The sequence below is a fragment of the Pygoscelis adeliae genome, unplaced genomic scaffold (assembly GCF_000699105.1).
Source record: "Pygoscelis adeliae isolate BGI_AS28 unplaced genomic scaffold, ASM69910v1 Scaffold223, whole genome shotgun sequence".
NCBI lineage: Eukaryota > Metazoa > Chordata > Aves > Sphenisciformes > Spheniscidae > Pygoscelis > Pygoscelis adeliae.
This window is the reverse complement of record NW_008824543.1, coordinates 2,579,704-2,595,346: the sequence shown is the minus strand read 5'-3', so window position 1 is coordinate 2,595,346 and position 15,643 is coordinate 2,579,704. Positions and strand designations below refer to the sequence as shown.

Here is a 15,643-nt window from a genome sequence, read left to right as displayed (position 1 = left end):
CCAGAAAGGAAACAGCTCTTTAATATAAGTGCCAACAATATTCTAAATAGAGAGAGTTAGATGAGGTTTTTGATTAAGGAGAATTAATAATTCATTAACCTCCCCAAAGAGCTCTAACTAAAGGTAGAAGCTTCACTAACTCAGTCATAAACAGGCTGCAGAGGTAAAGGTGTGAATGTAGATCCAGAAGGCTTTCTAAAAACAAAAAAATATTTATCTATGAAAAAATACTGCATTTCCCCCCCAAAGTTCCAGAAAACCCAAAGTGGAAATATGAACAGAGCAACAACTGCATGGGGTGAGTAGACACCAACAACTGTTCAAATAATTGAGTTCCAGCTGGCAGTGTCAGTGCATTGATTCATAGGAGTAGTAATTCACTTCATACGAGGAACACAACAGTGATTAAACACAGTCCACAGTTCAGAGAAATCCACCTGATTGTGGGAATGCATTCCCTAATTGCAGGTATTAACATTCAAGTTTAAAGGTTCCCCATTCCTAAGGGGCAATTATTTCAAATACATTTAGCATTAGAACTTAGTAAGCAGCCTTAGAGAGGTAGCAAGGCTGCAGTATGTCACCCAGATCAGTCCTCATGAGATACCGAAGACTGTTGTAATTTAGACAGACAAACATCTACGTGAAAGTGTCAAGACAAATCCTCTGGCAAATTTTACCGACAGCAATCAGCAGCAGCTCTGAATGACTGACATGAAAGATGTTCAAAAAGGTTTCCGAGCCGTAAAATATACAAAAATAAGTAGTGAGACAGCTAGCCATATACTAACAAGCATTAAAATTAAAGGAAAAGATGAGGGAAATACTAAGCCGAGCTCCAGCTAAGCTGGACCTTAGAATAAATTTCACAAAAAATGTGCCTGCAGCAGAAAATCAAATGCAAGGCTAGAATAAACTGCCATATGCTTCCTTCCCCACCCTTCTCTCCAATGTTGTACAGCGTTTGTCTTGGTGATTTATACTTCAGCATTTGAAGTCACTGCCATCAAAGTTAGCTTTTACTGTACTTTATGACAAAACACAGGAAATAATGGAGATTATCCACTGGACAGGATAAGAATTAAGGAAAGCATTATTGGCTGCTATCTGCCAAATTTGGCAGTGCAAACCACATTATAAATCAAGTTAAATGACAAAATAAGAACCAGGACACAACATAGGCAAATTACACCTTAAAGAGAGGGGATGGCAAAAATTTCAGCTAAAAGAGCATACATAAAGTGGACACACATCCAACAAACTGTTTTTCTCATAGTAGTTACAAACAACTTCCTTTTAACATTATACTGAAACTAGTATTATACCAAGTTTTATACACAGCTGAACAGTTTTATAATGAAGCGATTCTAAAGACTACATTAAAAGTCTGGCTAAATGTTGGAAGCAGGAAGCGTGACCTCAAAACAGGTCACTCATGCTATAGTAAAAGAGTCTGCCCTCTTTTGCACATCTAGTACCTCACATAAGGGTTTCCTAGTGCTTTAAGGTAAAAAGATGTCTTTTTTCTTTTTGACAAGGTGTAAAAATACAGTGGGCAACAGTGTCCTTTCAGAGGTTTAATATTACTGGAAATATATGCAAAAAGCCTTTAAAGCATACAGATAAGCTAAAAGTATAATTAATTAAAAAATACTCCAATAGAGGTATACAATTGAATACTAGTAAAAAAAAAGGGAGAGAAGCATAAAATGAAGAAAGAAAATTTCAAAAGGAAAGAATAAATATTATAGCTCTTCAGAGCTTAGCTTTCTAGAGTAAAAAAAAATTCACAAAATCTGAATTTGAATTTTATCTGATCTGTATTTGAGTAAAATTAAGTACATGTGAAAAAAAAAAATGGTCTTAGGTGAGAGCATTAAGGCAAACCTCTCCTGAAGACTAGGCCTCAGCCTCCCTTCCCCTCTACTTCCTCCTCAACCTTGAGTATTTTTTAAATCTTTAGAGAAGCACATTTTTACCCTACAGCTTCATGAATTTTTAATTTAGCTTTTTTGTTTTGGAGAAGTGATGGAACAGGCAATGCAAAAGCATGCAGGTGATCAGGATAGCTACTGCCTTACAAAACACTCAGGAGGCTGATCAAAGATTAGCCTTTTTCTTGCACAGTGGCAGTATTTTGACTCTCCTCCATCCACTTGCAAATTTTCAAACACAGACATAGAAACTTCTGAGCAAACTACTCCAGATCAACCGAATTTAACAAGGATTCAAAAGTCACATAAAAGGTCAGGCAAACAAACAAAACAGTTCCAGAAATCCTTGCCTCCTCAAAGCGTGATAAAAACACTTACAAGCCAATCCTGATTATATTCTCGCTTACCTTTGCTTTCTGAAGGGGTGCCATGCGACAGCACAACACTGCAGAACAGTTTTTGCAAACTTCCATGAACAGTTTTTCATGTTCCCTGAGTGCAAGAGAGAGGCTGGTCCCATCCACAACCAGTCCATGCTGGATAACATGGTCTTCCTTTATTCTATTCAGGGACAAAAATGTTGGCTTTATATTGGTGTGACGGAAAAAATTAAATTTTGTTATGAAATACGCAGTTGCCCATACAATAAACAAAGAAGTTAGCCTGGTAGACAGACTGCTTCTTCAAGTCCGTTACTATATTAATAAATAAATTTCTAAAAAGGCAACTTCATGTGTTTGGCACATACATCAAAGAGATTGTCCTAAAATTTGAAAATAAAAGAAAACCAAGATCATGACTGAGATAATGACACCTTGGGTATTTTACCTCTTGGCTAGCTGCCTCAGTTGCTCTGCGCATGTACTGTCTGACTTGTGCTGCACAAGCTCAAGGATGTTCATGGTTCTATGAAAGTGTCCACATGATAAACTGACACTAACAGCCGTTTCGTGCTTATCTCCAGTGAGTACCCACACTTTGATACCAGCCAACCTGAGTGCTTCTATAGTTTCTTGGACTTTCTCCTGCAGTCTAGAAACAAGAAAAATCTTAAATAACCAATCAAACAGTTTACAAAAAAAGATCTCACACTGTAACTCCATGTTACTGCTGTAACCCCACTGTCACGATGACTTCACTGCATTTCCAACGTTACATATATTTTCAGAGAATCGTAGTCTGGTAGATGACATTCTGTTACCAGAAATAAAACGAAGGCCTTGATGAAACAAAAACTGAACTTCAATCCTGCTAAGTGGTCAAAAATTTGTAACAAGCATATCTTAATTTAAATTAGGCACCATTGCTGCATTTGAGAAGCTTTGAAACAGTCCACAACAATGACTACCTACTGTGGTACATGAAAAGCTTCTAAGCGCTCCATCTATACACTCCAGTGTACAATACACCCTCTGACTTACAGAATACACACTACACAAGCAGAATACTTTGTTAAGTAGTTATGTATAAAAGTTTTCCCAAGGAATTAGCCGTTACCCTAAATAGTTACTGCAATTATTGTGTTTCATATACATTAAATCTCTCCTGATGAAGCACACTGTATGTCATCGTTATTAAGCCAAAAGCAGTTGGTACATGTGTTTTGAATGCTCCTCAATCCAAAGAGTGGTAAACATACTGAACAATAGCACAGAACTTTTGGTCGTGGCGGGAGAGTTTTTCATGGCACACATCATATTTCAGTTATGAATCCTAAACTCGCTACGTTTTTGAGTGTAGTTAGCAGAAACTCCATTGCATACTTGTCTTCTACTCCTGTAGCCCCAAGTAATTCCAGATCCCTTTCTATGAAGTTGAATGCATCTGCTAATCTTTCTTCCCGTTGCTGTAAGGCAGTCCTGGCCTCATGAAGGCGTTTGCCAATTTCTTGATACTCCTCAGGTGTGAATCTTCTGTAGGCTACGCACAAAGTTCTTAGTCCTTTCTGTGAGAAAATAGAAGACTACATTCAGAGTAGATAAGATTCTAACCTAACAAGAAGGCGTCACCTGCAATTTGTTCACTTCAAGTCACAGAATTTGTACCGAGGAATTTTCTTCATATCATCTGTGCAAACATATACACTTACCAAAGCAAATTCATCAACATGTATCCTTGTTTTGTCTATTTCTCCACTCTTACTACGAGGAAGAATGGAAGATTCTGCTCCCTTTGTGAATAAAAGTTTCTCCCCTAAAAAGTGAAATAGAACAGAAATTAAGAATACATACTATTTAAGAAGTTCTCAACTGCAGCTTATGCAACTTCTGATCACTTACCTGAGGGACTCTCTACAATGACACTCATTCGTCTGCGATTTGGATCAAACTCCAAAACATGAAGCAATTTATACCTGTATTTTTTGTTTTAATAGAAGAGGGAAGGGGAAGAAAACATTTTTAGAAATAAATTTCCAAAGACAATTACTTATAAATACACTCTTAACCCACAGAGCTTTCCCCAAAGTGTCATTTTTATATAGAAACTCTAAAACTAATGCTACCATCGTTGACCAATCACTGTTATCGGTGTTTGTGTAATTGATTGCTTTTCATCACTTTATATATATTTAATCCCATTCTATAAGAATAAAAGGTTCTTTTATCAATAGGAATAGCTTCCTGAACACTAGCTTTATATCTGGAGATTACAAGGAGCTCCTACCTATTCCTTTATCCTTAGAATCATAAAAGTTGAAAAGACCTCTAAGATCAAGTCCAACCGTCAATCCTTCTATCAACCATCATATCCTTCTATCATTGCTTCAAGTGTAACTTTGAAAACTACATTTTATTTCTAACACTTGTAAACAATCTACACAGTCAAAAAAGTGTATGTTCCCTGATAACTGGACTATTTTTTGTTATGTTACCACTAGTTTAGAAAATTAATTTTAGACATTTAAATTTAAAATACTGCCATCTAATTGACACAGATCAAATGACATACCGCAGATATACAGTTATCAACAGTATTTCTACTCACTTTGGGAAAGTTTAAAATATGCAATTAGATTATGCAAACATGAGACTGATTCTGGGAACTTCTAGAGCTGAAAACACAAACTGTAAGACTTGAATAAGCAATCCAGTTTCCCAACTCTACTACAGTCTCAGCCTTTGATGAATGGGCAAAGACACAAACTTTTATAATACACACCTACACAGAGTAACTCACACAAAATTCTCGCATCTCAGTTTCAATTGGTAAGGAATAAGATGCAAGCTGTCTTTAAGACATCAAGGAAAAAACATTAAAAAGAGCACGCCGTGGAAAGGCAAGGTTTTCTTATGAACAGAGAGGATTAAGAGGAGAACATTATATTAATCTTCACTACTGTTCTGTCCTTCAAAAGAAACAAGGAATAAAAATGAATACCTTTCTGATTTTCCGAGACTTTTTACTTCCATACTGTCCCCACTAGTTCCAGTAAATACTACTCCAACCCTAAATGGAAAATAAAATATACATTTAATCATCACTTTAGACATAATGCCTATTGATGGGGGGGGCAGAAAAGAGACTCATACCCCATTACTGCTCTCTATTTCTAGAGAAAATTAGGAATGAATGCACACTTTCTACAATATTTTAATAGCAACATACTCTGTCCACTATAATTTCTCAAGAATTTCCATAAGTATTTTAAATCATCACTTCATAATATGCCTCGTTTTTTGTGTATTTTATTTTTGTATGTTTTCATAGTAAACTGACAGTGCCAGGCCCTGGGCTTTACAATCTTTCTGAGCAATTTTTAAGACTGCTTTTAAAACAAATTGCCTGCCCTAGTAGGCAATTTCTACATTAGATAGTTTTGGCAGTACAACTCACCGGCTTGCAGCTTCAACTAAAGCTTTCTCATCTGGTGAAGAAGCATAATACTCCAACGGGGATGCTATTCCATTGGCATGCCAGGGACCATCAGCACCATCTGTCTGATCTGCATTGATCTGCACTGTATGACAAAGACAAACTGCTTTCAAGAAGAGTTCTTCCTCTTTCATCTATAAGAAGGAAAAAATTGTATTTGTAACATTTACGTATCAACCCAGTTTTGAACATACTTAATAAAAAGAAGTTTTTATTTACAAACTCTGCCAAGTATTCCATGTTAAATTATCACATCTCAACATGTTTAATCAATATTTGTTCAGTAACACTTAATAGCTTCAAACTATTCAGAAATTCTGATTTTTTTTAAAAAATGCTAATGCTAGAAGAATATTTCTCTGAAATAAAACACTTTATCTAGGATGCCTGATGGCGGGGACGAGGTGGGGGGGTGGGAGTGGAGGTAGTCTTACCAAACTATGCCTATTTCCATCTGGAGAATCTTCAGAAAACCCCTCTGGAGTTAGTTTACCGTTGACCTCTTGGTACTTTATGCCATTAATGGAGCACTCCCGAAACTGCATCTCATTTTCAGTTAATGTACCAGTTTTGTCTGTAAACACATACTCTACCTTTTGTAAAATAAAACAAAAAACAGACTTGGAGTTGCATGTATTTGTTAGAAGAAAAAAAAAATCTCAACTCACACTCTGCACTACACACCTTTTTTTGCTCATGTAAAATGTTAATTTCTGCCATCAGATATTTATACCTTATTTTTAAATTAATCAGAAATCAAAGCGCAACCAACAAAAAGTCTGCAGTAACAAATTCTAATATTAAAAAAGAAGTAGAAAATAGAAGGTTAAAAAAAAAAAAGAAATAACATATTTTTTACTCTACCTGTCCCAATTCCTCATTGAGGTCTGAAGTATTTACTTGTGCTCTCTGGTTTGTTTCTTCATGATAGAGGTCAAGATCCCAGCCAATAAAAAAAGATCCAAGAAATTTCTGCATCTCAACAGTCACATAAAGTGAAATAGGTATGATAAAATTGTAAAGTACCAGAAAAGCAAGAAAATCTGAAATAAATCTCAGAATCTACAAGAGAAAAAGAGAAAATATACAGATTACTGCAGGGATCAGGTGAAACATGGTTACTTAGTTAACGTTTCAACATGCATGAAAAATGACAAATTGACAGAGCCAGAGGAGACCAAGTCCCATGTACACACGAGAGAGAACACACACAGTGACAATGCAGGCATTTCCAGGTTGCCCCAGTAACATGCCTTCAGACTGATGTAAAAAGACTGCCTCAAGCTATCACTGGATGTTTCAATTCTCAAGTTCATTCATTTTTGTCCTTTCTATGGAATCTGTCAGGAGGGCTGCCAATTAATATTAACTGTCATGGTGATTCTGTTTTCAAACAGGTCTCTTCAAAGAGCTGGAGCTGAAAAAACTAATGTGTTCCCCATTCCATCAAACAGCATAGGCTTTTCTAAGGAATCATAAATGGTGAAGGCAAACAACTGATACTTCATGTTGTCAGAGGAATCCGCAAGTATTCTATATTGGCTTAGGACAGCAGAGCGACAAGAGGGTTCCTGTTTACTGGCATTCCCCAGTGACATGGGTGATCCAGACTACATGACAAGAAAGAGACTGTGTGGCTTTCAATGGCACAGACTTCTTTTATGCCTCTTCAAATCATTGTGTTCAACACATACATTTCAGGTAAACAGCTATGTAATAGGGTAGAAATTTCTCTTTGTTAAGGTATGACAATTTTAGCAAACTCTGAAATGCAACATTACAGTCTCTTCGAAGTCTCTTTTTCATCTGCACAACAAACTCAGTATCTAAATTGAACGTTGGGAATACTCTTACCAACACTTATATACTGAGCAAGGGAGATTAGAGATGAGAAAAACTGGGACATCTCTTTCAACTCTACCAGATATTGGTGTAGGAAAACATTTTGAAGAAAGGGAGTATAAAAGTAGTCAGCAGTTTGCAAAGCTAACTGTTGTTAAGAATGACTGTAGCAAAGAATGTCTGTTCTTCCTAATTAGGGTGTGTTGCTGTAATTCCTTAATAAAAGTACCAATAATTAAGGTGTCTGACAAAAAACTCAGGAAGTTCTGTGCCTTAAGAGATCTTCCAAACTAAACCAGAAAAGATAAAGATGGAGAGCAGTAATTCATGTAAGAGAAGACATACTGAGAAGGGACAATTACTACGGTTAGCGAGTTTCTTCAAGCGCTGTCTATTAAATCTGCACAACGCAGGACAGATGAACAGAGAAAGCACTCCAAGTAAGGATGTCAGCATATTGAGAAATGCAAAGCAGATTGTGGAAGTAAACAAGGGAGAGAGAAAAACAAAGACATGATAGAAGGAGAGTGACATTGCAGAAACACAGATGGCTCTCTATGCTCCTGAAGGCAAAGGTACAGGAATGGAAAGAACTTATCCCGGTTTTATTCGGAACTGAAAAGGCTCCACAGGCTAGTCTAACTTACATAGCAACTACTTCAAACTAAGAGGAGCCAAGCATTTACTTGACTGACCACTTCAAACAGTTGAAAGTGCGTGAAGTGGGTGCAGGTACTAAAAATAAAACTCACTAAACAATTTGAAAACTTTTAAAGTCATTTAGTACTTTTCAACAGTGAGACTTTTAGATGAGATTATTTTAGAATACATTGAAAAAGTTTTGGTAACTGTCATGATAACCTGAATTAATAATTTTAAATAAAACACAGCATTGAGATAAAGATATTTTTCCAGTTAAACCACAAAAAACACTTTGCATGATAAGCTTCTCAAAGTTGCATGTTTTACTGAAATGCCAGTAAACTCTTAACTCGCCTTGAATCAACTGCATTCTTGAATTACTTCTTTTTCCTTCCTGAACCACTGTGTACTAACCATAAATTTCACTCTACTTGTGAAGCAGGACAGAACTCTCCTGACTTTGGATTTGGACCTTTTTGCACCTAGTGAGCACATTCAATTCTCAACTGTCGGAGACCGGGGAGTGTGTGTGTGGGTATTAAACATCTGACACCACATCACATGTGGAAACTGGATTTCAAGTTCTTCTGTGCTTTGAAAATCCCCTCTACTTCTTAGAATCAGCTCCAGCCAACTCCTGAACTGCTTTGGAAGAAGGCAGACTCGTACAGAAATAAAAAATTAAACAGAACACAAAAATACAGAATGGTTAAAAAAAGACGCTTCTCAGAACTGCAGACCTAAGGAACAGTTCAAAGTATCCCCCCAATCTCTGCAGAAAAGTGAGAAGGCAAGCAGGAGCTTGACCAAAATTACAGCCTTACAAAATTGTCTGAACAATCTCAACATCACAGAATGTCTAAAATGCCTGAACTGTGAAATCACTGCAATGGAACGTGCACAAGAACAGCCATCCTCCTCCTCTTTTCATTTACGGAATGATGAAAGACACCCAAAAAGAACAATAACTATAATAAGAACATAGAACATCAGAAATATGTCCTAACAACACCCAGATTTTTCAAAAAGCTTGGTCTTTTCATAAAGGAAGAAAATGTCCAACCAGTAACAGAGGTAAGATATTTCTACACGAGGGTGAGGCTACGTAGGACTAACTCTCTCAAAAACAGAGACAACAGCACATAGACTTGCAAGTGGATCATGTGGTAGTTACACCTATATCCAAGAATAGAGACATAATAAATATCACACTCAGTATATAGTGGTTGAGGGTTCCTCAGGTATGCAACTGGGTAGATACATTACCTTACTGCTGTTTCTTTCATGCTCTGTTTTTTCATTATACCAAGGCTCATCCCATTTTTCTTCAGCTTGCCACGCATACTTTAAAATAGTGCTCAGAATGGCTTCAAAGAGGAGGATTATTAGATAAATAATCAGAAAAGAATTCATGGACCTACAAAGAGGCGAAAAAATGCAACTTCAGTTTATTTTACTTAATCTGTTGACACACTGTGGTTACATGAACCGATCAAAAACTTATTGGACAATTTTGTTTTTTAAATGCATCCTGTGTTTGATATGAAGTTTCTGCGTGACAAGCAGCCAACAGAAGTGAAAAGAAATCCTACATCTGACTAAGATACACTTTACCTATAGCAGCATGAAGACTAGATTAAGGTGCAAGAATACCCCAACAGCTGGCTTGTGTCACACCTGTTGACCAAGATTTTGGGGGCTGACTTATCCTTCTCTTCTCCCCTGAGTACCTAGCAAGGCTGTGAAGGCAGTACGAACAACCACAGTGGAAATCCAAGGCTGCACCTTTTTCTTCAATTAGAAGAGCACTACCACATGCATCTGATTATTTAACCCAGGCCATGCTTTACCAGGATATAGTCAAACTTGCCTCTATATTGGGTAATGCTAGCCAGACCATCTTTCCACCCCTTGCTTTCATGACTGTACTTTTCTTGTGCACTCTACGGTTCTGTTTGTATCTGGCTATAGAAGAATAATCAATCCCATGTTTGCAAAAGAATGCCAGGATGCTATCTCAGACTTTTAGTAACTGGAATAAAGGCAACATATCAGAACTCCTTTTCCTTTTAAAATAGTTCATGAGGTTCAACATATAAATCTCTATTATAGTAACACCTATCCCGTAACTACGAGCAAAGATTTTTAAAACTGAGCCTGTGACTTCTGCTAGAAGCAAGATTCATTGCAAAACATATCTGGATAGGCTATATCCTTTAGACTATGTGAAACAAAGCTATTTTCCATTATATCAAATATTATGATTCAGGACAAAGATTTGTAAGTGATTAAGACTTCATTTCAATCCATCCTCTTTAAAGGCATGATGCAGTTTTACAGTAAAGGATGCAGAGAACAGCAGAGGCTGGGACTGTTGTGAAAACCATGTCTGAGCATCTGGTTCAAGCAGCATCTCACCTATCATTATAGGTGAATAAATAATCTCCACATCTCAAAAACAAGCCTCCTGAACTAACTTTTTCTGCTTCAGTCCTTTTTAAGCTTGGGAATTTCAACTTTGTACACTACTGAAAGAATCAATAAAGGATGAAACATCAAGAAACAGATTTTATCTTTATAGCTTCCCACTGAAGGCAAAGCAATTACACTCTCTTCCCTTGCCTACAACCCAATGATGAGATCATCAGGGTTTTGAAGTTACCGAGGAAAAACTAAGTTAAAACTCTACAAATAAGAAAGATATTAGAAAATAAACATACTTTTCTACTGCTGACCGTTTCTGAGATTTACTCTTGTAATTTAATGCCATCTTTGTCTCCATACCTGTATACACTGCAACACCTGGGAAGGAAGGGGGGGACAAAGAGTTACACTTTATTTTCTGCATATATGCAATTTGCAGAATTTTTCGTTTTAAGAGACATAGGATAAAAATCAAGAGGTGATATTACTTTTGTGTTTAACTCAGTACAATGGTGAGACAGTATTTTGTAAGTATTTGCAATATTCTGCTATAGTAAAACGGTACTACTGAAGTAATTTTAACACCTACCAAAAAGCTGTTCATTATTATGACTGTACTGCTCTTCAATATGTATTTTATGGAAATCAGACTGGTAAATCTCTGGAGAAAGTCTTGAACAATGGGTAACAGTAACAACAGTCATTTATCCATTGAAATTAAGTTATTCCTTTATCAAACCACTTCAAATATTTTCACAGAGCAGAGCTGGAACTTTATATCCTTAGAGATTCTTCAACATAATATCATTACTTTAATCTATAATCATATCCCCTCAGGTAACAGTCAGCAAGATTATTACAATTTCTTCAGTGCAAGTAGAATTAAAACACAGTTCATTAACATGTTTTAAGAAGAGAATACTCTTTAAATATTTAGAGGTCTACAAACCAAATATTTCTTTAGTGTTTTTTAATCTTGCTCCACGAAGTAAAAGACTTTCAGGCCCAAGAGGTCTAAAAAGAAATAAACATATCAGCATTTAAAAATTAGTTGTTCTGTATTCTGTAGGACTAGTGAAATCCAGTTTCCTATTCAAAGTTGTCCTATATGCCCTATGAATTTCCACCGCAACAACTCCAACCCCACCCTCATTTAAGTCCATCTTCAATCTTCTTACCCCTTTTACCACATATCACTCACACATCTCCACATAGCTCTCGGTTTCCTTTCACGTCGCCTTTGGTCACTGCCACACTCTCCCACCACTGTTCAATATCCCATAATTAGTGATTGAGCTAAATATACCAAATGGTTGGTTCAGAGAGACCTGCAAGTTACTTGAGAAGCCAGCAAGCAAAAAACCTGTCGAGCTCACAGTGCAACAAGAGTGCTATTTTAGGTTTGACTATTTTACCTATCTTACTTCTTCCCCTCTGTCAAACTGAAATGATCTAGCAAGTTCAAAAGCTATTCATACCAGAGAAACAAAGACAAACAAGTAGATGGACACACCGCCACCACAACAGTGCAAGTTCTGCTTCCTAACACAAGAGTAAAATTTCATAAGCGTTTTTTCCTCACATCTATCACACCACAATAATACATTAATTTCATTGGCTAAGTTAACTGTAAACAGCGCTGTGAAAATAAAGGTCCCATTAGAATCGAGGTTCATGTAAGGTTAGAGCCATATGTTCTACTCCAGCGGCTGTATAATCTTTAGAAACTGCCAGCAGGGTTGGTTTGAAACAAAAAAAAAACCAACAAAATAAAAGGTGCATTCACTATTTTTGCCAGTGTTTCACATGAAAGCAGAAATTGAACAACTGCGGTGGCCAGGTTGATGTACTGGGTATAAGTAAAAGAATTAAATATCGTATACTAAGTGCTACGGCATACAAGCCCTTGGGTTTGTCTTAACTCTTCCGTTAGCTGTACCACAAGCAGTCCATGATCACTATTATATAAACAAAGCTCTTACACTTGAAGTTCCTTTGAAAGCATAACCCGGAGTTACTCAAAAAAAACCCCAACCCCACCTCCCACAGTTAAACATTTAACTGTCACATTTGCAGTAACATTTACCATCACAAATACTGTGTGCACCAATTATACACATGGATTATGATAGGTTCTTTAAATTACACATACATATGTTACTATATTAGGCTAGACTCAAACTTTAACTGAAAAATTGAACTAAAAGGGACTAAACGCTCAAGGATTTAACCTTTTCTTATAAGAAACCTAATGTATATTTCTGGATTCAAATGTTTTTTGCAGTTTGTAAAACCAGTCTGACAAACCCAAAATACAAAACCTGAATCAGTGCAACACAGACTAGACAAGTTTATCTTTGACAGTCAGAAGATACAGCTCCACCAGTAGTCAGAACTTGCAATTTTTTTCACACTCCCTTTAAACTGGCTCTGTTATATGTTGTCAACTAAACGATTTTGATAGATTATCCCAAAGCTGAACCTGTCAAGCTTGGCAGTAATGAATTCTGAAAAGCTCTAAGTGAAGTAGCACATAAAGCAACCTCAGAAAACAGCTGAGTGGGTTTTTGGGGCGGTTTGGGTGGGTTTTCTTGTGGGGGTGGCTAAGGCATTGGACTTGGGGCCAAGTGATCTGCCTTCTACATTCCCGTATTTCTTGCAAAACCATTGACAAATCACTGATTCACTCTGAACTCCATGTTACTCCTATCTAAAATTGACAGATGTTTGCCAGCCTCATAGGAGGCTCTCAGATTGAAAGACTTTCAGTTCTTCAGACTGAAGGCACACATTACATGGAAAAGAATACTGCTTTAATATTTGATGCAGGTAGAAATTTCACTGAAGAAACGTGTAAAGGATAACATTTTGGACATTAGAAGAGTGAAAGAATCATAACGCATTTACCTGTTTCTGTGACACATTTATACATCATAACACAGCACATCACATTTTGAGAAGAGGTGACCAAGTTTTTTTGAAAGCTTGATTATCAACAACTCTCCAGAGAAAACAATTAAATAACTTGCACGATAAATATTCCTGAAAATCTGGCAATTTCTTGTGAGTGATTTCCCCATCTTTATTTCAAATCATGACCTTTCTCACTCTTGTTCTTCCTATTTTCTCTCCTGTCTTGTCGTGGTGGGGGGTAGTGAATGAGCAGCTGTGTGGATGCTTGGCTGCTAGCTGGGGCCAACCCACCACAATTAGCAATCTTCTGAGGAAGTCCACATGTAGGTCTAAGTGGCTTCACATCTTTATTTTCATATTTTCACATGTGTTTAGGTGTATGCTCTTTGCTGTGACTGCACAGAGAAAGGTTGTGAGCACATGATTATGTGCACATAGCTTTATGTGTACACAATTATGTGTTGACTATTACAGATGGAAGCACTTATCTTTACAGTCCAGGTAGTACAGTAGTTTGAAACATATACTATAAGCTACAAATGTGTAGTAGAGGCTTTGTTAAAACAGACCAATAATTTCTAGGAATTTCAACTGCAAAAACACCTGCTCAGTGCCTCTGATAAACAGATGACAGGGGATCTGTTGTAGTCTACATAACGTGCCACTGGAAAATGTTTAAGATCAATGAATGTTTTAAATAACAAATAGCAACGAAGTTACCAGCTGATTACCAGTGCCTAAGAATTACCCCCTTCAGAACAGCCAAGCTTTCCAGAACTGTCCTATTAAATCTGAAAAACTGGGTAGTAATGAAATTTCTTTCACTAATTTTTTTCTCATCTCCATCTGAAGTATGCAGCTACAATTGATACTTTCAGTAAAAATAACCCTCCCTTTTGTATATTCAACAGTAACTCTTTTTTGTGATGGTCATGTTTTTAACCACCTCCACCAGTTCTAAACATTAATCTTACAAAATTTTACTTACCGTACTATTTCTTCAGTTTGTTGACTTACAGTTATTCTTCCAACAAATCTATGAAAGATGGCCATGTGTTAGAAGTATCTACATAAAGACTGAAAAACATAAAAAACTCCTCTATATTTACAAAAAAGTCATTAATGGTTCACAAGTACAAAATAATCGACTTTTATTAACAAATCAAGCTAAAACAGTATGGCAACACTGGCAATAATTTTACAAGAGAGATTTAACAATAGAAATATTTATCCTTCAAAAGAACAGTCATTTGAGAAAGCCTATTAGGTTTCATTAAGAAAACCACAAAAGATTATATTTCTTACTCAGTTAAAACAGATTGTGACTTCTTGATGTATCAGTAAGAAATAATTCCTCAACAAATATAAGTTAGCACATTATCCATCAGAAACAGTAATTTTTCATTTAATAAAGCCAATCTACTCTGCTTTTAAAATCTGACACTTGCATATTTAGCATGACCCCAGCTACAATTAGGGACATAAACTCTATAGTAATTGTACCTTAACTTGCTGTTCTCTACAAGCTGAACTAAAGATCAGTTTGAATAGCTGTTCAAGTAAGTATCTTAGTTTTTAAGAAGTTAATATTTCTCAAAGATCCCAAAGCTTACTTAAGAATAGCTGCTGTGATATACTTGGATTTTGAAAACTACTACTTGATAGCTACCATTTTCCATTATACAATTCAGGAGAAACTTTCATGGGAATATGGAGTTCAGCTGTCTCACAGGGGGAAAAGGATTCTTGCTCATGAATTGGCGGGGCTCATCGAGAGGGCTTTAAACTAGGTTCGAAGGAGGAAGGGGATAAAACCAGGCTCACTAGAGATGAGCCGAGGGGTGGCATGCCAATGCTGGGGGCGAAATCGATAGCCCAGCTCAAGTGCACCTACACCAATGCACACAGCATGGGCGGCAAACAGGAGGAGCTGGAAGCCATTGTGCAGCGGGAGAGATATGACTTAAGTCGCCATCACAAAAACATGGTGGGGTGACTCTCACGATTGGAGTGCT

The 15,643-nt window shown here is 36.8% G+C and overlaps 1 protein-coding gene across 1 annotated transcript in view; it reads right to left on the bottom strand.

Annotated features, from left to right (window-relative positions):
• The window catches only part of ATP11B (ATPase, class VI, type 11B), a 55,111-nt gene that overhangs the window by 26,709 nt on the left and 12,759 nt on the right, over nucleotides 1-15,643 (bottom strand). The window contains exons 7-19 of the mRNA XM_009321718.1: nucleotides 14,617-14,664; nucleotides 11,665-11,729; nucleotides 11,012-11,093; nucleotides 9,558-9,708; nucleotides 6,672-6,869; nucleotides 6,242-6,400; nucleotides 5,769-5,941; nucleotides 5,313-5,381; nucleotides 4,214-4,287; nucleotides 4,024-4,127; nucleotides 3,698-3,879; nucleotides 2,763-2,966; nucleotides 2,342-2,495 (exon numbers count right to left, since the gene is read on the bottom strand). Coding sequence (XP_009319993.1) covers nucleotides 2,342-2,495; nucleotides 2,763-2,966; nucleotides 3,698-3,879; nucleotides 4,024-4,127; nucleotides 4,214-4,287; nucleotides 5,313-5,381; nucleotides 5,769-5,941; nucleotides 6,242-6,400; nucleotides 6,672-6,869; nucleotides 9,558-9,708; nucleotides 11,012-11,093; nucleotides 11,665-11,729; nucleotides 14,617-14,664 — 1,663 coding nt within the window. The remainder of the gene's footprint in view (nucleotides 1-2,341; nucleotides 2,496-2,762; nucleotides 2,967-3,697; nucleotides 3,880-4,023; nucleotides 4,128-4,213; nucleotides 4,288-5,312; nucleotides 5,382-5,768; nucleotides 5,942-6,241; nucleotides 6,401-6,671; nucleotides 6,870-9,557; nucleotides 9,709-11,011; nucleotides 11,094-11,664; nucleotides 11,730-14,616; nucleotides 14,665-15,643) is intronic.